The sequence below is a fragment of the Mangifera indica genome, chromosome 7 (genome assembly GCF_011075055.1).
Source record: "Mangifera indica cultivar Alphonso chromosome 7, CATAS_Mindica_2.1, whole genome shotgun sequence".
NCBI classification, from domain to species: domain Eukaryota; kingdom Viridiplantae; phylum Streptophyta; class Magnoliopsida; order Sapindales; family Anacardiaceae; genus Mangifera; species Mangifera indica.
The window spans coordinates 17,557,983-17,585,949 of record NC_058143.1 but is presented as its reverse complement, the minus strand read 5'-3'; the positions used below and the strand labels follow the sequence as shown (position 1 = coordinate 17,585,949).

Here is a 27,967-nt window from a genome sequence, read left to right as displayed (position 1 = left end):
TTTCACTTGTCTAATAAAAAAATGTCATGCTGTTTTCTGGGCCAACTTTCTAGGCCCTAATTTTTGGTGCAGCAACTTTTTAAAAGGGAGAATTCACAAACCAAGGCAATGTCATGATCTGAGACACAGAATTTGCCACTAAAAAGGATTATCTTTAAGCATAAAGCAATTCCCTGATGCTGTTTCTGCTAATAAAATGTTAACTTTGTGCAGAAGTTTGTATAAGCAATAGAGTGAAGTGAAAGTTATGATGATATAGACATTTTACAATATATGGAAACAGTTCCATGACAATCAGTACAATTAATAGAAAAAGATAGCAGTTAACATCAGACTGAATGGACACATGAATTCAAGTTTCAAGGCAGATGGACATGGGATTTAAGAACAACCCAGTTGGCTCAATGAATTAATGAAGCCTTCGGCAGTTCCTGTAAATAGAGTTCGATACAGACAAAGGCCCAAGTACTATTTCACCCCAAGTTTACGTGTTATCTCATGTCACACCTATGAGGTTTGAAAATCCAAATATCTCACTCATTTATTAAAAATCTTAGTTATAGTTTGGGATAAATCGTCATTTAATCAAAAATTTTAAAAATCTAAAGTTTTATTACGTTTGCTCCTCCCCAGCTTGAAAACTCATAATTTCACCCTACCTAAAGTTTGAAAAATCAAAATTTCCACCTCTAAGTTTTGCAAACCGTCGTTAGAGATGACCGTGTCTGGTGGCGTTGGCTCTCCCTTTCTGCTTAACTTTCCCTATCGATCACTTTCCAACCACCGGTGAAGCTCATCTCCTCCAACGAAGAAGAAATCATCTTTGTTGATGAAAATAATTTCATCTTCATCCAAGACGAAGACCACCGTCAGAGATCTTAGACAAAGACAACGTCACTATTTGAGACCTTTGACGGTCGTTTTTATTTCGGATGAAAATGATTTCTTCTCTGTCTGAGACAAAGACAATTTGACGAGGATGATTTTGTTTTCATTCGAGGAGATAGGTTTCGCCGATGATTGGAAAGTGATCGATAAGGAGAGTTAAATCGGGAGAGAGAGCCAACGCTACTGGAGAAGACAAAGTTCGTTGTCTCTGAAGATGATTTGAAAACCCTAAGGGAAAAAATTTGATTTTTTAAACTTTAGGTGGGGACATTGTGAGATTTTAAAGCTGAAGGGGGGCAAACGTAATAAAACTTTATTTTTTTATTAAATGACAGTTTTATTCTCAACTCTAACCGAGATTTTTAATGAATAGATAGAACTTTTGGATTTTCAAACCTTACAATATAACTTTGAGAAAACTCTTATACTTGGATAGGAAATAGTCCTTTGGCCTACAGACAAATCGTACTACTACAGTGAATAGTACCAAATTTGGATAACTACCTCCGCCACATGAACAATGCTAGAGGAAGGCAGCAAAATTTAGACTAAAAGTCTTCATCCAGCTTGAAGTCATAGTTTCCCCCTCCATTTTGAAGGTTTGACATGATTGATGCCTTCTGATAATCACCAACCCTTCTGTCAAAGAAGTCAGCTCTTCCCCTGCAAAGTCAAACAAAACATAAATACCAAGTAGAAGATATCATAATCGATAAAATATGTTCCTAGAAACTTATCTTAGTTTCAGATCCAGGACAGCTTAAGGACAATTAAAAAATTTAAGGGCTCAAAAGTCATTGTGTGAAAAGTCATAGTTTGCCGACTAATCTGTTTTAAAAAGCTATCCAACTCACGTGGTAATGAGCCTTGTAATGACCATCCTACACTTTCTTGTCCCTTTCACCACCAAGTCGTGCCCCACAAATTTTCAAACATGGTGATGGATTCTAAAGGATCTTAATTCTACTAGTAGAAGTTTAGGAGTCTGGGACCGATTTACAGAGGTCCTTCCATGGTGTCTTCATTGTTAACTTGAGGTATATCATCAATAATCTTATTTTATCATTGTTGTGTAGGATGGAGGAAAGTGTAAGAATTAAAAGATTCACATCTAAGTTATTGCAAGAGATATGTCCTTAGAAGTACCTTACAGCGGCAATAAAATTTATATCTACCTAAACGTTTATAGTACACATACAAATCATGGCCCTCAAGCAATTAGCTTATAGAAGAAAAATCAATCATCAGTGCTTTCAAGAAGAAGCATAAAATCATAATTTTATAGGCCACAAGAGTGTACACCATGTTTACTGCAATGATATAAGTTCCATCTAGTCAAAGGGATTTTCCGCATTGTACATCCTTTGGTACCCTAAGGCAACCTGAAAATAGAGAGGGAAGAATTGGAAATTTTCTGCAGCTCCTTTTACAGAAGCAATTCTTAAATGAAGTAAATATGAAATGAGATGTACCAAAAGACGATCAGCAAAAAACTTAATGTACTGGCTCATCAAAATAGAGTTCATGCCTATCAGTGCACAAGGTAGGGCCTCACGGACAAACTGAGTTTCTATTTCTACAGCTTTGTGAATAATGTGAAGAACTTTTTTCCAATCTAGCTGCTTTCGTAGCAAACTGTAAGAAATCAGAGCAATTACAATTTCAAGACTTTTCTATATCCTTCTTTTTTTTTTTCACTTCTGAAAAGCGAAATTTGATCAATGTATTCAGCTACAAGAAGCATGTCATAACACCTAGTCAAGAAATGATTCTTAAAAACAGCTAAGATCAAACACTTAATAAATAATAATAATGATAAAATGGAAAAATTCACCTGTACAGAAGACAAGCAAAGTCACAGTGCAATCCCTTATCTCTAGAAATAAGCTCGTTTGAGTATGTCAAACCTGGCATCAGTCCCCTCTTTTTCAGCCAAAATTTAGCACAGAAGCTGGACAGAGATGAATGTCAACAACAGGTAAATTCAATAAAATATTTAATATAAATTTCATAAAAAATAATAATTCATACGTTCATCATGAAATTATAATATAGAAGAGCCTGATGCCATGACGTTTAAAGAACAATACCTTCCTGAAAAAAAAATTCCCTCAACACAAGCAAAAACTACAAGTCTCTCTCCAAAAGTATTAGGACTGCATATGGCCCACAATGAGATAATGTGAAGAGTTCCCTTGCTTAAACTTATGCAGAGTTAGGTGCAAAATACAAATGACACAATGAAATTGGTACTATAAAAGTAGAGAATGTAAGAGGAAGCTACAAAACTGAACATGGAATTTGATAACCACAGATAGCAAGAAAGAATACAGAACAAAGAAATTAAGAACAAGGATAAACTCTAATTCATGATGATGTAGTTGTGTATGATATTTGTTCCCCTCCCAGACATTGCCTCCAAAAATTCCAGCCATGTTACCAAGCAACTGAATTTTGGTGGTATACTGAAATAACTGGAAGATGCACACCCATTCACCCAGAAATGAACAAATAACACTTGAACAATGTGACATGAATGCTCAGTATATAAAGAACAAAAGAAGAATGTATGATGCCTATATAAGTTTGCATCCTTGTAAAACCTCATGGCAAACCTCACATTGATAAAACACGAGAAAGACATCGGATATAAACATCTCATAATTAATAAAACTGGACTGATAAGAAAATATTGGTTAAATAACCCATGTACTTCTAAGTTGTCAAACAGTATTTTGGGTTGCAAAACCATAGCCAAAGTGGACAACATCTTGACAATGGATCGAGTTGTTGGACTGGATTTACAAATTTTGAACCTAAAATCATATGCCATCATAGTTGCAGATGAGATTAGAGAATTATATTTAATCCTTGGTGCACCTCAAGCTAGGTTATGTTTATTGCAATTGGAACAAAATGCTTGAGATTTGTATTAATTGTCACAAAATTATGTACGGAACTTTTTGCTCAAAAGGTTGTTACACATAATAATCTGAAAAAATATATAATAAATCTGTAGTAGTACCTATGAATCCACTCCAAAGCCCATTTAGCCTTACTAGCTACACAGGGAATACTTTCGCTGCGTTAACCAATCTATGCTTCTCTTTTGGGTGCTTAACATATGTCTCCAAAAGCAAGCTGTACATCTCTGACAAGAAGCAGCAGAAATAGCATCAGACGAAGCAGCAGCTATTAGTAGCAGAGAAAAGTCAACAAACAACACTAATGACACTCTACCAGAATGAATATTCTCCATTGCAATTTGAAATCCATAGAAAGCCTGGGCATGAGAGATGATAAGCCTTGAAGTTAGATAATCAACTTGAAGAAAGAAAGAAATTGGACCTTGACTCGCATAAATGATGAATAACTCTAAAATTCAAAACTAAAATTAGTCATAACAAGAAATTTCATTTCTCATTCCACCCGTACATCATATGAACCAGCAGGAGTGACTTGAAGCAGTTACCGGGAAAAAATTATGAAGAGCTAAAGAAGCTTTACAAAGAAGCAATAATGCATGCTATATAATTCACCTACTAATGAACAAGATTTAACAAAAAGAACATAGAAACAAAACAATTAAAGATATTATATCCGAAATATTTAAAAAAAAAAAAGGAGCTTAGACTATAATTTCACCTCTGGTACTTGAACATCATTTAGAAACCTTTTAGCCAAGTTCTCCAGAATGATCCCATCAGAAGCAGCAAAAAATGCCAATACATGGCTTATGAATTGTTTCTCAGAATCAGATAGTTTTTCCCAATGTCCCATATCCTGGGAGAGATCAACCTCCTCAACTGTAATCCCATTAACAAGTTAACAGAATATACAAAAGGGAAAAAGCAAACAGGCAATAAATTAACTTTGGCATAGATGAGAAAATCAACTATTTCGGTAGATAAAAGTTAACATGAGTCCAACTAGAAGATAGAAAATCGACTGTCTAATTTAAAGCCGGAAAAAATGACAACTTTTATTCTAATATTTATTTATTTAATTAATGGAAATCAAAAAGAAGAAGAGAAAGTAATTTTTCATACCTTCATCAGCATAATTAACAATCTATCACTAGTCAAACAATTTTACATCAGTATAGCTACCACAAACTTTCCATGCCAACAACTACACACCAGTAAACAACTGATACCATCACAACTTCTACCAACCTATCACTATTACAATCAAGAACACACCAATAAATTGAATAGAGAACCATATTTATATGGTATAATTTCTGGTTAGGCATTTAACGTAATGCCATGCATGACCTATAAGGCAACATATTTAGCATCAAATTGACTATCTGCAAATTCAACCAATGCCAAACCAAAAAATTAAAAGAATGAAAATCAATCAAGGGTCAATAGCTCTTAGCCAAATATGATTCAATCTAAAAAATTATAAATGATAAGCATTACTGAATATTGCCTATATACCTGAAGCTTAGTAAATGAATGACTAGAACGTCCAACCAAAACTGTAAGTTAAAATAAAATAAAAAGAGAATAAAGTTAATTTTTTATCCTAAAATTCAGAGCATTTCATAGCGTAGACATTTGAACAACTGCAAGGCTAACACGTAAAGTCATTTTACAGAAAATTAACACAATATACCCAACAATTCAAACAAAATCCTGTGTATAAGTTCAAACATGAATTTAAGAATTCCATTTCAATAATATATAGAACAAGGAACATAACGGACCAAAATGGACGGCCAAAAAGAAATTCAACAAAGAGTAACTACATTCACGTCAAAACATGAAAGAAACTAGACAGTTGATATCTAAAAAAGACAGTTAAAATAAAAGAGAAAAGAAAAACTACCAGTCCAAAAACTGGCTTCAGCCTTCTTGTACATCTCCCAAAGTTGCTTGTACCTGATGGGGAACATACAAAACCTCTGGTTTTGCTCCTTTAGTATTGGCTCTTCTTCTTTTTCATTATGCTGCTCTCTCTCAGGCTCTGCTTCATTCATCAGAGACCCCATTTCTCTTCCCTCTCTGTGAGGTTTTATTTTTGTTATCTGTACTGACAAACAAAGAAAGACCCTACATAAACCCTCACACAACCGACAGATTGTGAATTGCGGATGGATGGCGAATCTTGAGTGACAGGTTTTTGGTTTTGTTTTTTGACCTTTTCTTCCCTCTCCCTTTTTGTTTGTTTGTTTGTTTGTTAATGGGTAGTTAGTTTGTTTCCCGGTTTATATAACCATCAATTTTGCCATGGGTGTTGGGCGTTCCAAGTAATAGGGTAGACGGGAGCACGACCCAATCGGAAAGCCCATCCAAAAACATCCTATCGAATAGACTTTCTTGATCCCACCAACCTACATTTATTTTGCGTCAGTATTATATTATAGAGAAATTGAAATTTTTAGCGTTTTCTTTTTCACAGTATATACATATATCTCATTCATTTTAAAATTTAAATAAATATATCATAACAATAATTTACTTTTCTAAAATACTCTTCTTTAATCTTTTATGTAAAGATTTTCTATTTTTTTACTATTTTCTCCTTCAACTGAGGAAAGAATCTATGTAATATAAAAAAAAAAAACTTTAATTGCATGATTTTATTTCAGTTGACAAAAAACTTCAATTTTTTTTTTTATTTAACTGAAAAAAAGAAACTAAAAAAAAAAAAATTAAAAAGGGTTAGAAAGGGTTGACAGACGCCAACCCTTCAACCAACCCTTCAATTTAAAAAATAAAAAAAAAGGAATGTTAAGGGTTGACGTCAACGGTAACCTTTGTTTTTATTTAATAAAGGGTTGACCAGACGCTAACCCTTTTAAAATATAAAGGGTTGGCGCTTGACGTTAACGCTAAGGGTTGGTGTTGACGCCAACCCTTAAATTTTTCCCAAATCTTTATTTTTACGTCAACTCTTCCTTCCAAAATTTTTTAGCCAAAATTAGTTTTTTGACAATTTTTTTATTTTTAAAATTACTACACTAATAATCCTCTGTAAGTCAATTTATTCCCTGCAAGATGCTTCTGTAATAAAAATTATTCTCTCATACTTCTATAAATTTTTCCCTACAAGATTCTGTAATTTATTTTTGTTTTGATTTTTCAGATATATATATATATATATATATATATATATATATATATATATTGATGTATTATTTGTATATTCAACATCAAGTACACATAAATATAAATTTTGTTTCAAATATTGATACTAAATATTTATACATTTTCTCTTTCTATAGTGTATTAAAAATAAGTAATACTGAAAACTTAGTTTTGGTTTTTCAAGATTGAAGATAAGAGCAATTTAGGTATCTTATCCTATAAAACGGTAAAAATATTTAGAGTATAAAAAATATGGTATAAATATATATGTGGACCAGATATGGGTAAAAATTTCAATTTTCCTATATTATATAGGCAGCATAAAATGGCTGTTCCTTTACCGTTTAACTTTTAAGTTTATTGAGTCTGAGTTCAACTTGCACAGACTCAAGTCATATTCATAATATGGAACCCAAGCAAGCACAGTCCAAATTGGAGTTTGACTGAATCCACTCCAACATACTTGGACAGCGAATCGTAAGTGACAGGTTTTTGTATGGTCGTTTGTTTCCCGGTTTAAATAGTCTCCCATCACTTCTGCTACGAACTCTAAATGAGTTGGGTTTGTCTTGAATGCCCAAGGCAAAACTAAAATATCCCATCAATCAATCATCGCACAAAAAAATGATCCCACCTTTATTTTAATGAAATTTTAAATAAATTGCACTGACTGCACCAATACACTCGATGGATGTAAATGGTACATCAGCTCCTAAGAAGCCAAGTATAATGGTAGTGTAAATAATGATGGAGAGTCCATCAAAGCTGCAAATTGATTGGAAGAAGTGACAGGGCAATTATTTGACGAAAGCAGTGACGTGGTTTAAATCATTGTTTTATATATATGTCTTCCTATCACTGTGATACGTTAATTGATTTTGATTCCCTCTACTGGGTCCGGGCGTAGTTTGAAGAAAGCTATGGCAAGCTCTCAGTGCCTCGAGAACCCACCAACCCTCAGCCCCACTTGTGGAGCAGGGACTGTTGAAGAACTTGGAGGCCTCAACACTTATGTCACTGGCCCCTCTGATTCTAAGCGCGCAATTATTCTCATTTCTGATGCTTTTGGTAACAGCCCATTCTTTCATTTCCATCATTTTACAAAAGCTGTGTGGTTTATCTTGAAGTGAGGTTCCCCTTATTTTGGGTAGATTGAGTTAATATTATCTGATATATGCTTTTCTTCTTGAAAATTTTACAGGCTATGAAGCACCCCTCTTTAGGTACGGTTATTGATTTTTTGTTAGCTTCTGAATTAATTGATTACTAAGCTTTAACGTTGTCAATAAGTTACGAACACAGACTATTTGTTATAATTATTGATAAATTGAATATGTTTTTAATCCTGTGAACAAGAAACGCAGAATTTTCCTATACTTAGATTTCATGCAAACTGTCTTTTTCACTTCAATTGCTAATGTAAATTGAAGAGACTGATTATGAGATTCAATGCAAACTGTCTTCTCTCATGCTTTGAACTTGTTTTAAAGTTTAGCTATGGAAGTAAAGAGCCAAATGCCATTGAATCGTGTCCTGGAGACTGTAAGAAGCAGTCTTATGTACAATTAGCACTTAAAATAGTATTCTTTTTATTACCAATGGCATTAGAGTCTATCCTCTGCATAACACAGTTTCCTGGGTAAACGAATAGAGATTTTAGAACAATGCACCTCTCTTTATCCTGCAATTTCTTCAGGAAGTAAGTCTCTTAACCTTGTTGATGTGTATTTTTCAGTTAATTTGATATTTGTATTATCTTACCATACAGGAAACTTGCAGACAAAGTTGCAGCAGCTGGATTTTTAGTTGTGGCTCCTGATTTCTTTTACGGTGATCCTGTTGATCTGGATAACCCACAATTTGATCGAGATGCATGGTTGAAAGCTCATACCATGGTTAGTTTCTTGCTTCACTAAAGCAATTGTAGGATGCCCTGTTGAAATTGACAAAAATAAGAAAAGAATAATTTTTACCAATTTCATGATTCCAAAATTTCTTTTTAATATTGTTATAGTTATATGCATTAGATAGCAATTTAGTCACCATCTCTAATTGGGAGGTCAACAAGATGATGATAGATACAGTCATATCTTAATATTGAATTCATTGTGACAAATAATTTAGAGAAATAGATATATTTGATATAGTAAGGGGAAAAAAAAACTTCATATAGTTATCATTTCAATATGAGAGTTGAACTCACTTAAAAGGCCATTCAAATTGATTTTGTTGCCTTGGATTATTTGTAACAATCCACACCAAACTCTGTGCTAACCTTCTCTGGATAGAATTGTCAGTGTCTTTAGCTATTAGAACAGTAAAATCCTCTCTGGCTAATCTACTAATATTATGAATGCCAATATATGGTGAAATGGACTTTGCATATTAAACAATTGATTAAACAGCCTTTGTTGAACTGCACCCACCTTGACTTTAATAATTCCTTTATAGGACAAGGGATTTGAAGATGCCAAACCAGTGATTGCTGCCCTCAAAAGTAAAGGTTATTCTGCCATAGGGGCTGCAGGTTTTTGCTGGGGAGGTGAGCTTTTTTCATTCTCTTTGTCATTTTAAGGAGCCATATCACGCCATATCTTGAAATATTAAACATTTCCAGTATCTGGAATCTAGACTACTTGAATTAGACACTGAAATTTCATCGCTTGCATCTGCATCAGGCAAGGTGGCTGTGAAATTGGCCAGTACTGATGATATTCAGGCAGCTGTTCTTTTGCATCCTGGCCGGATCACGGTTGATGATATCCATGGTAAGTTTCACTGTTCCCTAGTTCATTCTATGTATTTGTTACTGACAAATCATAGCTTGTTTCAGAGGTCAAGATTCCTGTTGCTATTTTGGAAGCTGAAATTGATCATGCTACCCCAGTAGAACAAGTGAAACATTTTGCAGAGATACTGTCATCAAAATCTGAGGTAAGAGATCCTCAAGTAAGAAAATTTGTTGATCATAATTCATTCCATCAAAATCCAAAAATGTAGGCTGTAAAAATACATTGCTTCTGATTATTGCAAAATTTAATTGGTTCCCTCAAGCATATGTGAGCATTTGATATGACACTTGAGCTCACCTTTAAGGTGGAAGAATCATCTTTCAACAATAAACAGAAAAACCAATTTTGCGTAGAGTTTGAAAGACATAAAAGATTTCTTTTCTCTCTAGCAACAGTGGTTGTGTGTTCTCCAACATTCTCTTGCCTACTCAAACTTACATTTATACGTATGATTGCTGATTGCAGATTGATTCCATTGTAAAAGTATTCCCAGGTGTTTCACATTAATGGACAGTTAGGTACAAAGTTGAAGATGAATCTGCTGTGAAGAGCGCAGAAGAGGCGCATGAAGACATGTTAAACTGGTTTACTAGGCATGTCAAGTGACAGAATCAGCCCTTGGTGGGGTATTTGCACTAGGAGTCAAGTAACTGGCTCAGTATTTTGACTATCCTTGTAATCTTCTTGAGTTAGTACAATCGTTGCTGGATATTCTGCTGTTCAGAACATCACCCTTTTCATTTTGTTTCAGAACTTGCTGAAGGCAGTTACAATGCATAGTTTATATGCACAAAACAAATTATTGTCCACCCGGTTGTCCTCTTCTAAGGGATACATAATCTCCTTTACAAGCTATTCAGAAAAAAAAAAAATTGTTTCTGTGATCTAATTGTTAATTTCTCACTTTATATATATATATATATGAATTAATTACATTAACCTCTCTTGGGATTTCGATATTTCATGTAATTATAGAAAATATTATTAGGTTCTTTAACTTCGGATAGAGCTCTATTATGGTTCTCTCTCTATTTGTTTCATTCTAAGCTGTCTTACACTTTTATATTTTCCATAATTGATGTCCAATTGCCAAGAAGATAGTTTTAATCTGGATTGGATCAAATGTTCCCAACAAGATAAAAATGAAAATGGCCACTTGCAGGGAAGAATCTTAGGAAAACTTAACAAGGGTTTCCACATCATTGAGATTTTTTGGCCATCAAGATGAAAATTTAAATGGCTACTTTCATGTTAGTCGTATAAGTAGGCTTTAGTGACCGATGATCGAGCCAGCAGCCTGCCCATAGAAAAGACTAATTCTATTCTTAATATGCCAAGACTTAAACCCGAACTCTTATACTTGACATCGAAGCTCTTTATCATTCAAGTCACCATTTGGAGTAACATCTATCACTTTTGCTATGGACTCTGAGTTGGGTTTGTTTTGACTATGAACCCAAGCCAAAACAAAAATATCCCATCAATCAATCATCTCACAAAAAATTGAAGTACACTCAATAAATGGTGCCTGTGCTCAGCATAAGTAAGCATCATCTCCTAAGAAGGCAAGAATAATGGCTGTGTGAAAAATAGTGGAGAGTCCGTCAAAGCTGCAACTTGATTGGCCAAGAAATGGAAGAAGTGAGGCGACAGACCACGTCGGATTATTCGACGAAAGCAGTGACGTGGTTTAAATCATTGTCTTATTTATATATGTCCTCCCATCCCTAGAATACATCAATCCATTTTGATTACCTCAACTGGGTCTGGGTGTAGTCTGAAGAAAACTATGGCAAGCTCTCAGTGCCTCGACAACCCACCAATCCTCAGCCCCACTTGTGGAGCTGGGACTGTCCAAGAACTTGGAGGCCTCAACACTTATGTCACTGGCCCCTCTGATTCTAAGCGCGCAATTATTCTCATTTCTGATGTTTTTGGTAACAACCCATTCTTTCATTTCCATCAATTTACAAAAGCTGTATGGTTTGTCTTGAAGTGAGGTTCCCCTTAATTTGAGTAAATGGGACGCTTTCTTTGAGTTAGTGTTATCTAATATATGCTTTTCTTCTTGAACATTCTACAGGCTATGAAGCACCCCTCTTTAGGTACGGTTTATTAGCTTCTGCATAAATTGACTCTCAAGCTTTAACGTCGTCAATAAGTTTAGAACACAGACTATTTGTTATAATTGTTGATGTTAATTTGAATATGTATTTAATCTTGCGAAGAAGAAGCGCAGAATATTCATTTATGTGGAGCATGTTAACTGTGTTGACGGCCTATTCTAGCTAGGCTATCATAAATTTCATGTAAACTGTCTTTTTCACTTCAATTGCTGATGTAAATTGAAGAGAATGATTATGAGATTCAATGGTCACTGTTTAGCTTTGTGACAAATAATATATTCATTTGGATGTTTAAAAAGGGAGAATTCTTCTCACATGCTTTGAACTTGTTTTAAAGTTTAACTATGGAAGTGAAGAGCCAAATGCCATTGAATTGTGTCCTGGAGAGTGTCAGAAACGGTCCTATGTACAATCAGCACTTAGAATACTATTCCTTTTACTATCAATGCCATTAGAGATAGTCTATCTACTGCATAACACAGTTTTCTGGGTAAACAAATAAAGATGAACAATTCACCTCTCTTTATCTTTCAATTTCTTCTTGAACTAAGTCTCTTAACCTTGTTGATGTATATTTTTCAGTTGATTTGATATTGGTATTGTCTTATTATACAGGAAACTTGCAGACAAAGTTGCAGCAGCTGGATTCTTAGTTGTGGCTCCTGATTTCTTTTATGGTGATCCTGTTGATCTGAGCAACCCACAATTTGATCGAGATGCATGGAGAAAAGTTCATACCACGGTTAGTTTTTCTGTTGAAATTGACAAAAAATGATGGAAGTATAATGTTTACCGATTCAAAGATTTCAAAATTTCTTTTGAATATTGTTATAGTTATATGCAATAGATAGCAATTTATTCACCATCTCTGATTGGGAGGTCAACAAGATGATGATAGATATAGTCATATCTTATTATTGAATTCATTGTAACAAATAATTTAGAGAAGCAGATATATATGATATACATAGGAGGTAAAAAGAAAAAAAAGACTTCATATAGTTTTCATTTTCAAATGAGAGTTGAACTCACTTAAAAGGCCATGTGATGTGAAATGGTACCACTTCAAATTGATTTTGTTACCTTGGATTATTTGAAACAATCCACACCAACCTCTGTGCTTACCTTCTTTGGATAAAGTTGTCTGCATCTTTAAGTTTTAGAATGTTAAAGTCCTCTCTGGCTAATTTACTAATAATATGAATCCCAAAATATGGTGAATTAGACCTTGCAAATTAAACAGTTGTTTAAATAGCCTTTTGTTGAACTGCACACCAGCTGAACTTAAATAATTCCTTTATAGGACAAGGGATTTGAAGACGCCAAACCAGTGATTGCTGCTCTCAAAAGTAAAGGTGTGTCTGCCATAGGGGCTGCAGGTTTTTGCTGGGGAGGTGAGCTTTTTTCATTCTCTTTGTCATTTTAAGGAGTCATATCGTCCAATATCTTGAAATATTGAATATTTCCAGTATCTGGGATCTAGACTACTTGACTTAGATCATTGCATTCATCTGCATCAGGCAAGGTGGCTGTGAATTTGGCAAGTACTGATGATATTCAGGCAGCTGTTCTTTTGCATCCTAGTCGCATCACTGTTGATGATATCAAAGGTAAATTTCACTGTTCCCTAGTTCATTCTATGTATTTGTTACTGACAAATCATAACTTGTTTCAGAGGTTAAGATTCCTGTTGCTATTTTGGGAGCTGAAATTGATCATGCTACCCCACCAGAACAAGTGAAACATTTTGCAGAGATACTGTCATCAAAATCTGAGGTATGAGATCCTCAAGTGAGAAAATTTGTTGATTATAAATCATTCCATCAAAATCCAAAAATTTAGGCTGTGAAAATACATTGCTTCCGGTTAAAGCTATTGCAAAATTTAATTGGTTCCCTCACGCTTCTGTGAGCATTTGATGACACTTGAGCCTGCCTTTAAGGTGGAAGAATCATCTTTTAACGATAAACAGAAAAACCAATTTTCAAAGAGTTTGAAAGACATAAATGATTTCTCTCTCTAGCAACATCGGTTCTGTGTTTTACAACGTATGCTCTTGCCTATACAAACTTACATTTTATATGTATGATTGCTGATTGCAGATTGATTCTTTTGTAAAAGTATTCCCTGGTGTTTCACATGGATGGACAGTTAAGTTCAAAGTTGAAGATGAATCTGCTGTGAAGAGCGCAGAAGAGGCGCATGAAGACATGTTAAACTGGTTTACTAAGCATGTCAAGTGACAGAATCAGCCCTTGGTGGGATATTTGCACTAGGAGTCAAGTAACTGGCTCAGTATTTTGACTATCCTTGTAATCTTCTTGAGTTAGTACAATCTTTGCTGGATATTCTGCTGTACAGAACATCACCCTTTTCATTTTACACTCCTTAATTGATGGAAGGGCAAAATAGAAAATTTAAGTTAAATAGAATATTATAAATTAATTAATTAAAAATATTTAGAAAAATTCTTTTTAAAAATTAAAATTTAATATTATTTTTGTGATTGCTTTATGTGGGCTAGGTCACAAAGACATGATCTTGGGTCGTGCATTGGGTTTTATCGCAACCATGAGTCAATGCGACCCGTAGGCAGAACAACCCAGACATGGCCTATTGTCGTGTCCACTTCAGTCCAATTTGCTCTCACAGTTGACTCTTTCCCTTCTAATATTCTTTTCCTCCAATCCAATATTCTTTCAAACTCAAACAAAAACACATAAAATCTTATTGGCTATTGAAATCACGCTTCTCCGGTCTAGCGCCAGGAGTAAGAGATGTAGATGTTATGTATTAGTGGTTGGTGGAGTGACTCTAAGAATAGTTGACGAAGATAATAGCGAGGGAGAGGTCTGTACTAGCGATGAACTCCATTTGGTGCCTCCATTTCTATAGTTTCATTCAACAAGGTTGGATTTGCTGGTGTTTTTTTTCCTCAACAAGAGGAGAAGATGAATATGCAGGAGATGCTTGATCGAATAAAAGAGATGGGGAGTTCTGTGAATTGGGAGGAGATTTTATGGCGAAAACAGTGGCGGTGTTAGCGGCAGTTGTGATGCCTTTGTGTACCTTCGCCAAGACAAATTTGGCTTGGTGTGCTTGTGTCATGGTAGATCCAGCTTAGGTCCTGGTGTCAGTGACAGTAAAGAAAAAGGAGGAAAAAGCAAAAAAAAAAAGCAACGGAATTTTTTTTTTTTAATTTTCAAACTTTAGGGAATTAAAGGGACTATTATGCCTCTCCGAGTAAAGTTGATGTCTAGGTTTTGGATGATTCCAATGCGACTTTGGCAAATGGCATAACTTAATAGGCAATAATAAGAAGACACTCTCAAATTCTTTTACTCCAAGGTTGTGAATTTCTTAATTACCCATCCAATTTTTTTTTCCTCTAAATTTCTCTTCGTTACAGTAAAACACTGTTTGTCCCATTATTGTCTGGTGTGGTCTAACATTAAACATCAACTATAATGGGCAGTTAGGATAATGTCTCCGTTGGGTTGTCTAGCCCTGAGATGAAGCCATTAATTTAATTGCAGCCAAATGTCAGGTTTCAATTCATACCAAAAAGTTGAAAATGAAATTAAAATATACTATTGAGATGCTGTAAGATAGCGGCATGGACCAAGCAGAATAGTTCCCCTTTCGTCGAGGACCAGCGAAGCCATTGGCCCTACCTTTTTCATCAAGACAATCTTTTATATCTAACAGCATAATCTGAAACTTATTCGATTTTAAAGTAATTAAAAACGCTTGTAATTCATATTGTTTTTCGTTTTAACGGTAATATTTATTAGCGGAGTTGAATGATGGTTATGTCAGTGATGATGCAAGATTTTAGTGTAGTTGACAATCGACAAGTTATATAATTGGCTAGAGTCTCCAGTAGCTTGTAGTTGTGGCTCGGAGTGTTTTGTTTACTGTTCCAGGTGAAATAATGGCAGGTCGTCAATGCTGTGCGAATCCTCCAAACTTGAACCCAAGTAGTGGAGCAGGCCATGTTGAGAAGCTTGGTGGACTCAGCACTTATGTCACTGGCTCTACCCACTCCAAGCTTGGCGTTCTTCTTGTTTCTGACGTTTATGGTACCCAGCTTCAAGTCTCTCTCCTTTTTTTAAGCTCTTTTAAGTCAATTCATGTTCTATTCAACCATGCTTCGATTTATCAAGTGGGTTATTTGTAATTTTTTTTTCTTTTTACTATTGTAAGTCAAAATTTTTCGTCTTCTATTTAACGATTGCTTCGATCCATCAAGTGGGTTGTTTGTAATTCCGTTTTGTTTCGATTTATAAGGTGGGCTGTTTGCTTTCAACAAATAAATCATCTGATGTGTTTCTGTCTAGTATTTTTGTGATTGCTCTCTGTGGGTTTTCCTTTGCTGAATTTGAAGTGGTTAGGTAACTTAGGTTTTCTCTGTTTAGTGTTTTTTCACTTCAAAATATCATTTAGGTTGCTTGCCATTGATTCGTATATGTGGTTTCTGCCCGTTGTCTGTCCTATGGTTAGGTCAGGCCGACAGCGACAGGGTCAGTTTTACTTTTTTATCGATTATATTCTATCGTGCTTACTTTTTCATTTTTCCTGTTTGCTACAATCTTTTAACTATTACCTGTCTTGACTTGATCATGCAGGGTATGAAGCTCCAAACTTGAGGTGTGGCTTATTCTCATTTATGTTTTCTGCCGCCAATTGTTGTTTTTGCATTATTTTAACAGGATAAATTGTTGTAGACGGTTTTGCCTTTTTTGTCTTTATGTTCCTTGTTAAATCCTATTTGTAGATTGTGATAGGTTTGCTTTAATTTTACTTGATAATTTGGGAGTGATGTAAAGAAATTATTGACTTTAGGGCATTTCATTGGGAAAAAATAATGGTACAGGGATGTAAGGCTGATTAGCAGGTTAGCTTAGCCCAACTTTGCAAAGTCATAGCTGGGTTCCTCTAGCCGTAAAGGGAACTATGTTTAAAGAACCAAACAACATATGTTGGTCCAGAATCAAGTTACTATCTTCATACTGTATTTTTGTTGAGTTCCCATTAGGTTTTTGTTATAATTGCCTTAGTGTTTGTGAAACTGTAGACTTCAGAGAATCATGTAGATGACCATGTTGTTTGATCATCTCAATTTAATATATAAGGCTCAACCTATTGACAATATAAAGCCTTGCCTGACAGGATAAAGCCTAACATCCAAAGGAGGAATCAGTTAGTGCAATGCCACTTGCCCTGAAACTTGAACATGGTATTAAGATTTTGTAGCTCATGTCATTCAGTACAAGTTTATATAGAGAGTATTTAGCACTCTATTGTCTAAGAGACAAATGATTGTTTAAAATGGGAAAAAAGTTTTCGACTGCTGGATGTTGTCTTTTGAAATGAATAGGTCCCATGGTTCACCCAGTTGCTTCCTTCGCTTGACTCATTCTAATTAATTGCCACTGTTGCTTGCAACTCTGCATAAATGAGATTTGCAGAAGAAGAGTTATGATCAGTTCCTAAAATGCAGAGTACCCTATGTTTATAATTCAATAAATTAAATTTTCAAAAATGAAAGTGTTAAGTCAGTTTGGCTAATGAAAACTGTAATACAATGAAACATATTTCAAGCTGCCATTTCCTGACTTATGAGCACCATATATGATAACTGTTGCTTAACATTACTGTGGTTTGGCATGACTATGGTTTAGTATGTACGTGTGTGTGTGTGTGTGTGTGTTATTCTCTGCTTTGTCATTTATTACTACTTCTGGAGCTAATACCTGATGCTTTGTACAATAAAGAAAGCTGGCAGACAAAATTGCAGCTGCTGGATTCTATGTGGCAGCTCCTGACTTCTTTTATGGAGATCCATATGTAGTTAATCCTGAAAGACCTATACAAGCTTGGATAAAAGATCATGGAGCGGTTAGTTCTGAAATTCTGATACATGAACCTGGTCATTTAATCAAATTTTGTTACAAAAGGTCGTTTTGACTTCATTGACATCATGTGGGATTAACGTTTTAGCACTCTAGATTGGATTCAGCTGCCATATTTGTATTAATTGTTATTTCTGTTCTAAGCCTTCAAACTACCTGGCTGTACTCCACCGGTTACAATCTTGCCTAAATTCATAGTCCTGATGTCTCTATGGAGTTGTTAATAATGCACCCAAGTCATCTTTTAAGTGGCTGAGCCATTTATTGTTTTTAATAGGATAAGGGTTTTGATGATGCAAAGCCAGTAATTCAAGATCTTAAGAGTAAAGGTATATCTGCAATTGGGGCTGTAGGATTTTGCTGGGGTGGTAAGATTAGATCTTTTACTTAACTATTTTGTTTTAATTTTCAATAAAAATACACATCCCAAAAGTTATCCTAAAATTTCTATCCCAAATGATGTCTAATCTATGTGGCGTTAAGATGTAGATGCATAGTTGATTTGGTGAATAAAATGGAATGCCAAATGAGATGATACATCAATTGGTAAGTGAATGTTGGGATATTTTTTGGAGGTGTAGTATTACTCTTTATTTTTATTTATTTTTTATTCATATCATATTCTTTCATATTAAATATTTTAACACTGTAATACATCTTCAACTGGATGCATATCAAACTTAGTGCATTTATTGATTGAGCTGACTAATATCCACTTTTCTTCTCAGCTAAAGTTGTAGTTCAACTTGCGAAGGGTGAATTTATCAAAGCTGCTGTGCTGTGTCATCCTTCATTTGTCACTCATGACGATATCAAGGGTATGAATTCTTAGATATTCTGGAGCTATATTCTTGTGTTAGTCGCATATTTCATTCTCAGCAACTTGGGGTGCATTTCATGGGACCATTCTGTTAATCATTTATGTTTCATTTTGGTTTAATTAATTATAATGTTTGTGATTACTCAGCGGTTAAGGTTCCCATTGCCATACTGGGAGCTGAAATTGATCAGCTTTCTCCACCTGCACTTGTGAAAGAGTTTGAAGAGATCCTTACTACTAAACCTGAGGTAGGAAGATGCTTTGTCTTTCATGGTCATATTGTGTTTTGTAAGAGCCGAATGACATTGAACCATTTGGTTTAGGATGTTGAATCCTTATTCTAATGATGAATGATATTTATCAGGTTGATGCTTTTGTGAAAATATTCCCAAAAGTTTCACATGGCTGGACAGTGCGATACAACACAGAAGATCCCGACGCTGTCAAGTGTGCAGATGAAGCTCATCAGAACACACTGGAGTGGTTTGCCAAGTATGTCAAGTGACAAGCTTCCCAGATGATAGTAATGGTATATGTGTTCTCTATGTATCAATAATTGAAGACTTCCAAGAGATTTATCATCTGTGATGTCTGAAGTACCGAATTAGTATGCATCTTATAATGTGTAAAATGTGTCTGCCTGTGACTGAGTTATGCAGTTAAATGTGTTTCTCTGTGGAGTTATGTACCTGTCTGTGTAGTAGATTGTGAAATCTTCAAGACCAATGATGTTTGTTCGGCAATTGTATTTTTCTAGAGTAAGTTAAAAGTTTAATCTTAATATATTGTCAAGAAAACTTAAACCCATGTTTTTATACTTGATATCTCAATATTTTGCCACTCAAACTACCCTTTTTATTGTAATAAAGTTTCCTTTGAAGATTAACACACCTTGATCATATCACAAAAACTTTGCAGTTTCTTCTGACCTAGGTCTCCCACCAATATCATCTACTTGGTGGGCATATTCTTCACAGACACTGAAAGTCTGAAATTGACAGAAAAGGAAGATTTGTCGTCCAGGGCTTCTCTGTTGTGTGTGGTGAGTATTTGATAGTCTCATAACCACACACATCACGCATGCTGGTGACTGCCACAGGCCCCATTTCCTTCAACCAACAACCCTAAACAAGGAAATAGAAATCAATTACTCAAAACCCTCTTTGATTTTCATCTAAAGATAGACATGATAGATGGTTTTAGTTCCAGCATTGTGGGAGCCCTCAACAATCATGGTTTTTGTTGATGAACGCTGGGCCAAATTAGGATGGGGATTGGGTAAATTCCTCAGGTTTCTTATCGAATTCATCCAAATTGTTTTTACAATGGTTTAAGTTTCCAATATTTAATGGAAAAATAAATGAAGTCTGATCTGAAGATTGAATTTGCCAAGAGCGTGACAAAGAACAGTGATAAAGCGGCGGCTCACCAAGCAAGTTGGTCACAAGCTGTGTGTCTGTCACCGTTTATGTCTGCGCTGGCTTTGCGCAAGATGCCACTCATAGTGCTTTGGAGGCAATTGCGCGTGGACTTTGTATATGTAATTGTCTCGTCGTGGCCCGCTTTCATGCATGATTTTACGGACACTTTTCCCATCCCAATTTTGCCCTTCCTTCTTTGATATTAAGTTTTTCATTTATATTTAGACTAGTAAAATTTATTATGAAATTTAAATTTTATTTTATTTTTTAAATCTTTATCCTTATGTTTCATGACTTCATTCCCCCCAAGTTTTCTTACATTTTTTTTTGATATCTATATTTATTCTCACCCTGTATTTAGTCAATTTTCAAATTCTAACTATAAAATTTATAAAACTTAAATATTTATTTATTAATATTAAAATTAATAAAATCTGTTCGTTTTAAAGATAAAATTATCAGTTAATTAATAATATAAAAAATTATATTTTTTTCCTCACAAACCAAAAAAATTAATATTTTTCTTTTAAGCCAAATTTTAAAAAATAACACTTTTTCTTAGAGTTTATATCTCATTTTCAATACTTTTTTTCTCTTTAGTAGCCTCTCTTCTCTGTCTCCTTTTGATAATCCTCCCAAACAAAAATTATGTTGTCTTCATTTGAAAAGATTGTCAGACAAAAAAAACGTTGAGAAAAAGAGACTATCATGAAAGGTACTCGAAAAAATGGTTATAGAATAAAATATAAACTTTAAATAAGAAAATATTATTTTTTAAAATTTGATATAAAAGAAATTATTAATTTTTAAGATTTATAAAAAAATAAAATAAAATTTTATTTTTTAAATTGTTAATTAAATAATAATTTTATTCATAAAATTAAGAAATTTTATTAATTAATAAATTAATATATAATTTTTAAAAATTTTGTTGATAAAAATTTAGAAATGAATTAGCCCAAGGGTGGGGGGATAGGTCCTCTGGCCTAAAGTCAATAATTGTCAAATTCAGTGGCCTTGTCATGTGCCCCCACATGCTCCCATTGAAATCCATGTTAAGCTCTCCAAATTATTCTAACTCTAAGACATTGATGAATAGCCACGTGTATGCATTCAGAGCTGCGTGTACGAACCGCGAAAATTAGTTTGGTTTGCTGTCGTTTATTCTTCTACATATATAAAATACAATAAAAAACATGGACTGCACTTGGATCCACCATCTCCCCAATCACTCTGTTAGTTAATTAATTTCATTTTATTCCTTTTAGCTGTAAATTTCACCAAGTTTTGGTGGCAAAGTGGTCTTTTCATAGAAAAATCATTGTGTTCTACTTTATCAAATTTTAAAAAATAAATAAATAAAATCCCATTTCGCCTATTTTAATTCTCTTTCTGTTTCAGAAGAAAAAATTTCAAGTCGAAATAAATACAGTGCAGAGCCCACGTCGATTTTCCATTCTCCATTCCTCTTAAGATCCAAACGCTCAAACCCCTTTCAGAAAGCATTTCGTGTTTCCATTTTACTTCTGATAAAACAAAGACTCTCTCAAAACTCGAAAATATTTTTCATTTATATTTCTTTTCTCACAACACAAAGTACTAGTTTTTATCGATTTCTTAGATTCATCAAATTTTAGTTTTTTCCGCTAAATGCAATTCTTCTTATTCTGCAAACTTCCTTTTAAAGCTACATTTTTTAGATGCCTCCTTCACAATTGATTCCTTTTTGGTAAAGCAAAATTTGGGTTGCTGTTCCTTATTTGTATTCTAAACTCTAAAGTTTTTTGCTTTAGCCGCAAACTAATCGTTTATGTTCCATTCTTTCTAAACTTCTCTTTTGCTTTCTAATTAAAAAAAAAAAAAATCTTCATTTTAGCATTTGAGTGATTTTTGTTTAGTTTTGGCTTCTGGATATTTTTGTTTTGGTGGAATTGGTTTTTGGTTATCTGGGTGTTTGTGATCTTGTGGTTTGAGTTGCAGTTGAAGTTTAACTTGTTGACTTATTTGCTTTGAAGAGTTTTCATGCTTTGTTGTTAAGATGCAGCCTGATCAAAGAAAAAAGGTAACTTTAATCGTTTCAATTTGTGTGTGTGCCGTTTTGTTGTTTATAAGCATGTATTAGCTGATATTCATAGTGCAAGATCTAAATGAATATAAGAACTGGTGATGTTCACGTGCTGGGTATTACTGATTGCTTACGTTGTTTGTTGCTCTAGATTAAAAAATATGTTATCAATCTGTTCTATGTAGTCCTTGTACTTTCTTTTTTGGTTCAATTATTCTGGAAATTCTTGTTTTATTGTGGGTATAATTTTTGTATCTGGATAGGAAAGAACCGCATGTCATGCCATTCCCATCTTCTCTGCCACATGTTATGTTTCTTTTGACAATTTGATGGGAGGCCCCACTGTAACATTATTGGCATGTATGAACTGAATGGTTAAGTAGCTTTAGCACAAATTCTGGGATTTAAAATTGATTTGGGAGCTGTAAATCTGATCTAGTTGATACAAGGGATATCACAATTTTTGGTTCAGGATTGTGGAGGCTCTCTGCCACAAATTTTGTGCTCTAATTCTTTCTCGTCTTCTTTTTGTGTTCTCAAAGTTGCCGGAGAAAACAATTGCTAATTTTTGTTTTGCATTTACTTTCACTCTGCATATGTCAGTTTTACTTCATCTAGGCAACAGAACTCTAGGAATTCCTTTTCACAGTTTCTTTTATTAAGTCATTAACCATTTTTTAATTGAAGTTAAGTAATCCTTACAATAAGCAGAGAATGTAGACCAGATACTTCTGTTGTTCTTATACTTATATTGAGGTGTCGGCAAAAGCAAATCCTTGATGATGAGGGATGGAAAAAGGGTTTGTATCAAATTTTAGGTTTTTGGATGTCTAAATTGTTGGGTTTTTTATAATGTTTCTATATTTTAGAAGTTGATTGATTTCTACAATAACTGCTAGTGTCTTGTTGATATTGTTGTGGTAATGCAGTCATCTGCAGATGTGGACTTCTTCACAGAATATGGTGAGGGGAGCAGATACAAAATAGAGGAAGTGATCGGTAAAGGAAGCTATGGTGTTGTTTGCTCTGCATATGATACACATACTGGAGAAAAGGTTGCAATTAAAAAAATCAATGATATCTTCGAGCATGTCTCTGATGCCACTCGCATCCTTCGTGAGATTAAACTTCTTAGACTCTTGCGTCATCCGGACATTGTCGAGATCAAGCACATCCTGTTACCTCCTTCTAGACGGGAATTCAAAGATATATATGTTGTTTTTGAACTCATGGAATCTGATTTACACCAGGTTATTAAAGCAAATGATGATTTGACTCCAGAACACTACCAATTTTTTCTTTATCAGCTTCTGCGAGGTCTTAAGTACATCCATACAGGTTGGAATCTTATTCTTCAATTGTAGGGGATTTTTTTTGTCTTCTTGTTTGCTGTATGGTTACAAATCACAGATGTACCTTAAGTAAGAAAGTTACTTTAAGTAGTTGCCAATGAATATGGTGGTCTGATTTTTTTTATTTTATTATGGCTTTGTAGCAAATGTCTTTCATCGGGACCTGAAGCCCAAGAATATCTTAGCAAATGCGGACTGTAAACTCAAGATCTGTGACTTTGGTCTTGCAAGAGTAGCTTTCAGTGATACTCCAACTGCTATTTTTTGGACAGTAAGTTTTCTTTTAGCTGATTGCAAATTTGCAACACTATGAGACAATTTGCATGGACTACAGTTTTTTTTCCTTGTCAATTTTGTTATAATTGAACATACCTTTTTTTTTAATTCTAACAGGATTATGTTGCAACAAGGTGGTACAGGGCTCCTGAATTGTGTGGATCATTTTTCTCAAAGGTGCAAAAATTAATACCACTTACCATTTGCTTGGAAGTAGCTTGATCTTTGCATCTGGTATTGTGATTCTTGTTTTGTTTAAAGTGATTGTTCTTGAGTGCTTTCTTCAAACTTTGTTTGTTAATGTACCATGTACGGTGTATTTTTCTCTTTGAAATCGTTCAGTTTTCTATTATTTTATGCAAACTTGTGGCTAGGTTTGAATATCCTCATTACTATCTTTCTTTGTTTTTCTCCGCACTTTTTGTAATGTGTTTGCTCCTTCACCTTATTTATTTTTTATCGTTTCAATGCAATATGATTTGGATGAATAGTAGCTCAGAAAAACAATTCTTAAAATTCACCTGTTAGTCTGTAGGATCAGAGCCTTTCTAAGGTTGAACTTAATCTTTTGGCTGGATAATCCTAATGAAAATCTTTTGTATACGTATGGCCAATTTTCATAGCCTATTTTCTTCCTGTCTCCTATTCCTCGTCTATTATTGCAAACTGAGTTGGTATATTATTATAATTTACTCTAAATCTTCATATTATCTATGGGAATGTAGCCTCATGCAGGGTGACATTGTCAGGAGGAGCTTTTATGTTTTTTAACAAGCTAAGCCTAGGTTGAATATTCTCTTCTAGTGGATGAGCTCTGCCCAGCATAAATTAGATTCATTCATAATGATTTTTTTGTCTCTTTAATGACATGTAACTTTTTACAGTACTCAGTTTGTACTGTTGATCAAGATACTATAAATTTCTCTATCATAGCATGTTCTGCTCTTGATCATATTCTTTTTGTTGTTTTTTTTCAGTATACACCAGCAATTGATATATGGAGCATTGGTTGTATCTTTGCTGAACTTTTAACTGGGAAGCCTCTTTTCCCTGGAAAAAATGTTGTTCATCAATTAGACCTCATGACCGATCTGCTTGGAACTCCATCTGCTGAAGCCATTGCCAGGGTTCGTTCTATGTTGAACTTACTGTCTTGGTGTGGATATGATTGTTGAAATTTCATTTTTACTGTTTAATGTCCCTTTTTATGCATTTCTTCACAGAACTATTGATATTACATGGACAGGTAAGAAATGAGAAAGCTCGGAGATACTTGAGCAGCATGCGGAGGAAAAAGCCCATTCCTTTCTCTCAGAAGTTCCCTAATACCAATCCCCTCGCACTTAATTTATTAGAAAAAATGTTGGCATTTGAACCCAAGGATCGACCTTCAGCAGAAGAGGTGATTGATATGTCCTGCTTTATCTTAATTTTTGAAATATATTCCTTTTCTAACTGAGATTTGTTGCTGCATGTATTCAGGCCCTTGCTGATCCATATTTCAAGGGTTTAGCCAAGGTTGAGAGAGAGCCTTCTGCTCAACCAGTTACCAAGATGGAATTTGAATTTGAGAGACGAAGGATTACAAAGGAAGATGTAAGGGAGCTTATATACCGAGAAATTCTTGAATACCATCCTAAAATGTTGAAAGAGTACTTAGAAGGTTCGGATCCAACAGGCTTCATGTATCCAAGGTATTGTTGTCTATTGATACCTTGTAATGAAAATATCTACACTATGCTGCTAAATGAAGCTACATTTTTTGCATTGATTTTATTCCACTTTTAGAGTCTTGTATAATATAGTGTGAACTTTTCTTTACTGTACTTCTCTGGATTGTTGATAATTTTAGTAGTTCTGTTGTTTGATATTACTTTTGTTGAGGAACCATAAATTCCAAATCTTAAGTTGAAGCTTTCTAAGTGCCTTATGACACGAATGGTCTAATGTAATTAACAAACTTGTTGCAAGGATCTAAATGGATGTGGATCCTAGCAAGAGATCCTGCTTCCTTTATTTTATAAATTAATAGAGTGAAGGGATTTGACAAAAGACTTCTTGGTCCCCTAAGCTTTGATATTTTCAAAAACCTTTAATCTATTGAAAGAATCTAACAACTGTATTTAAACTCAAAGTTTAGTGGAAACTTTGTTTCTTTATGAATTCACTTTATTCTGAAGGATGTTAAACAGTCCCTTACTGTGAAAGTTGTTATCTTATGTATGCATTTCTTATGCAGTGCTGTTGATCATTTCAAAAAGCAATTTGCTTACCTTGAGGAGCACTATGGAAATGGCGCTACTGTTGCTCCACCCGAGAGGCAACATGCATCATTACCCAGGTATCCTTCTCATTGTAAATTGGGCATGCTGCTATCCATTTCTTGGGCATCTTTGTTTATACGTTGCTATGTTTCTTTGATGCTGCAATCAATTTTTATTTTATAACAATTTCCAGCATCCTCACAAAATTGTATCCATGCAGGCCATGCGTATTGTACTCTGATAAACCAGTACAGAACACTGTAGAGGTCACAGATAATCTTTACAAGTGTTCGATCAAAGAATTTGAAAAGCCACCTTTAAATAGAACTTCTGGGATACCTATGACAAGGCTCCCTCTTCAAGTTGCTCAAAGTACCCAAGGTAAATTTGTTTTGTGTAATTGCCAAGTTTACAGTGCCACCAAACAAGCATATTTATGACATTTGCTGTGGTTTTTTTGGTAAGGCTTTATCTGCAAAGAATAAATATAAGCATGTTCATGTATCTTAATTCTTGTAAATCCTTACCGTTATGAAATTGGCTTATACTGTCTTCCACAATAAAGCGACAAGATTTTAATTTTATATGTCCATTTCCACTACACAAGCCCCCAGACACAGCATGTGGATTGCTAACGGTGATATACTCATCCTTCACTTCTATTGGACCATGTATTATTGTGCTTAAACGTTCCTGTTTTTGCAACTTGATCTGAACCCTGTTGTTAAGCTCCTTAAAACGTTTTTGTTATCCAGATACTGAAATACTTTATGTAGTGGTGCTTAATGTATCACATAGTTGCTGTAGTTCAGCTTGTTTCATATATAGTATACTAATGGCTAATAAATTAATGTTTTCATTCCAGCAGTTGCTGCAAGACCTGGGAAAGTTGTCAGTTCAGTATTGCGCTATAACAATTGTGGAGCTGCAGTGGCAGCAGAGGCTCTTGATCAGCGAAGGGTGGCTAGGAATGCTGCTGTCTCTTCTCAATATCCTGCTAGTTCATATCAAAGAAGAAATCCTGTATGTAAAAATGACTCTGCTGATGATGAATCCGTTGAAAGGTCCAACGGTTTGCAGCCAAAGCCTCATTACATGGCACGCAAGCTTGCTGCTGCTCAAGGTGGTTCTGGAAGTAACTGGTATTGACTCCATGTCGTGTTCTTCTTCTTGTAGATTCTATTGCCTACAGTCAGCTGATGATGGTGGTTACATATCGCTGCAGATTAATGTGCTCTCAATTAAGTATCTCAATATTCCAATGGTATGTTTTACCAGCACAGGCCTGCAGGTACTGAAGTTTGGAACTCTATGTTGCAGAAAGCTCTCTAGTTGTAATTTATAGCACTAACTAGAAAGGTGGAAGGGTAATTTCATGCGCCACTGCCCACGACCCTGTTCTTGTATGATGAAAACTATAACCAAGACACAAGGCATGTCCTCATGAATGAGGAAAAGGCAAGCAATTCCTTGAGCAACCAAGTTCTCTGTATTCTCCTAAATCTTTTCAGACTAGAATTAAGTTATTACCACTTTGTTCTCCATGTCTTGTTTAGGTTATCTTGGGCCATAACTGTTAATTGTTGTATCCTTTTTATGTACTTTCTCAACTTGAAAGAATTGCGTCTGTTTTTGCTCCTCTTTCACATATTGTTGGACTTGGCATTAATTTTTACCAGAAACATGCACTTGCATTTAAAGAGAAGTGTGTCAACCTTAGTTGATGGTAACAAATGAGGTTTGTCACCAGCTTAATGCACATATGAGTTTGTTCATTTCTCTGTAAGAAGCCACTCACTATAATCTAGGGAAGTTGAGCATGAAGATGCAAAATCTTACACATTAAGCCTGAATAACCAATAAAATGAATGGCACAATTGGGCCCCTCCCACAATAGTAAGTTGCAAAAATCAAAATTCTGCTTCTAGCTTTAGTTTGACTAGATTTATT

General features: G+C 34.6%; 4 protein-coding genes and 1 pseudogene across 7 annotated transcripts; 4 read left to right on the top strand and 1 right to left on the bottom strand.

The window, feature by feature from the left end:
• Nucleotides 1-234: 234 nt before the first annotated feature.
• LOC123220426 lies at nt 235-6,085 on the bottom strand (annotated as a pseudogene).
• Nucleotides 6,086-7,689: 1,604 nt separating this feature from the next.
• On the top strand, nt 7,690-10,489 carry LOC123220917 (endo-1,3;1,4-beta-D-glucanase-like). The gene is made up of 7 exons (XM_044643520.1): nt 7,690-8,054; nt 8,188-8,209; nt 8,755-8,881; nt 9,438-9,528; nt 9,665-9,754; nt 9,820-9,920; nt 10,244-10,489. Exons 1-7 carry the CDS (start codon nt 7,907-7,909, stop codon nt 10,283-10,285), a joined length of 621 nt encoding a protein of 206 aa, XP_044499455.1. The 5' UTR covers nt 7,690-7,906; the 3' UTR covers nt 10,286-10,489.
• A 768-nt stretch (nt 10,490-11,257) lies between these two features.
• Nucleotides 11,258-14,252, top strand: LOC123220915 (endo-1,3;1,4-beta-D-glucanase-like). Its single transcript, XM_044643516.1, has 7 exons — nt 11,258-11,715; nt 11,862-11,883; nt 12,520-12,646; nt 13,208-13,298; nt 13,425-13,514; nt 13,580-13,680; nt 14,007-14,252. Exons 1-7 carry the CDS (start codon nt 11,568-11,570, stop codon nt 14,145-14,147), a joined length of 720 nt encoding a protein of 239 aa, XP_044499451.1. The 5' UTR covers nt 11,258-11,567; the 3' UTR covers nt 14,148-14,252.
• A 1,440-nt stretch (nt 14,253-15,692) lies between these two features.
• Nucleotides 15,693-19,382, top strand: LOC123220916 (endo-1,3;1,4-beta-D-glucanase-like). 2 transcript variants are annotated; one of them, XM_044643517.1, is made up of 7 exons: nt 15,693-15,986; nt 16,533-16,554; nt 17,682-17,805; nt 18,097-18,187; nt 18,548-18,637; nt 18,787-18,887; nt 19,004-19,382. In XM_044643517.1, exons 1-7 carry the CDS (start codon nt 15,839-15,841, stop codon nt 19,142-19,144), a joined length of 717 nt encoding a protein of 238 aa, XP_044499452.1. In that variant the 5' UTR covers nt 15,693-15,838; the 3' UTR covers nt 19,145-19,382. The 2 variants fall into 2 exon arrangements, with proteins under 2 accessions (XP_044499452.1, XP_044499453.1); XM_044643518.1 differs by lacking the exon at nt 15,693-15,986 and adding an exon at nt 16,292-16,427.
• Nucleotides 19,383-21,447: 2,065 nt separating this feature from the next.
• LOC123221230 (mitogen-activated protein kinase 15) lies at nt 21,448-27,665 on the top strand. Of its 3 annotated transcripts, XM_044644005.1 has the most exons (11): nt 21,448-22,122; nt 22,837-22,925; nt 23,055-23,463; nt 23,621-23,748; nt 23,871-23,930; nt 24,731-24,880; nt 25,000-25,155; nt 25,236-25,447; nt 25,993-26,094; nt 26,238-26,398; nt 26,883-27,665. In XM_044644005.1, exons 2-11 carry the CDS (start codon nt 22,905-22,907, stop codon nt 27,164-27,166), a joined length of 1,683 nt encoding a protein of 560 aa, XP_044499940.1. In that variant the 5' UTR covers nt 21,448-22,122; nt 22,837-22,904; the 3' UTR covers nt 27,167-27,665. The 3 variants fall into 3 exon arrangements, with proteins under 3 accessions (XP_044499940.1, XP_044499938.1, XP_044499939.1); XM_044644003.1 differs by lacking the exon at nt 22,837-22,925 and having other exon boundaries at nt 21,449-22,122; XM_044644004.1 differs by lacking the exon at nt 22,837-22,925 and having other exon boundaries at nt 21,450-22,122; nt 26,886-27,665.
• The last annotated feature ends 302 nt before the right edge of the window (nt 27,666-27,967 follow it).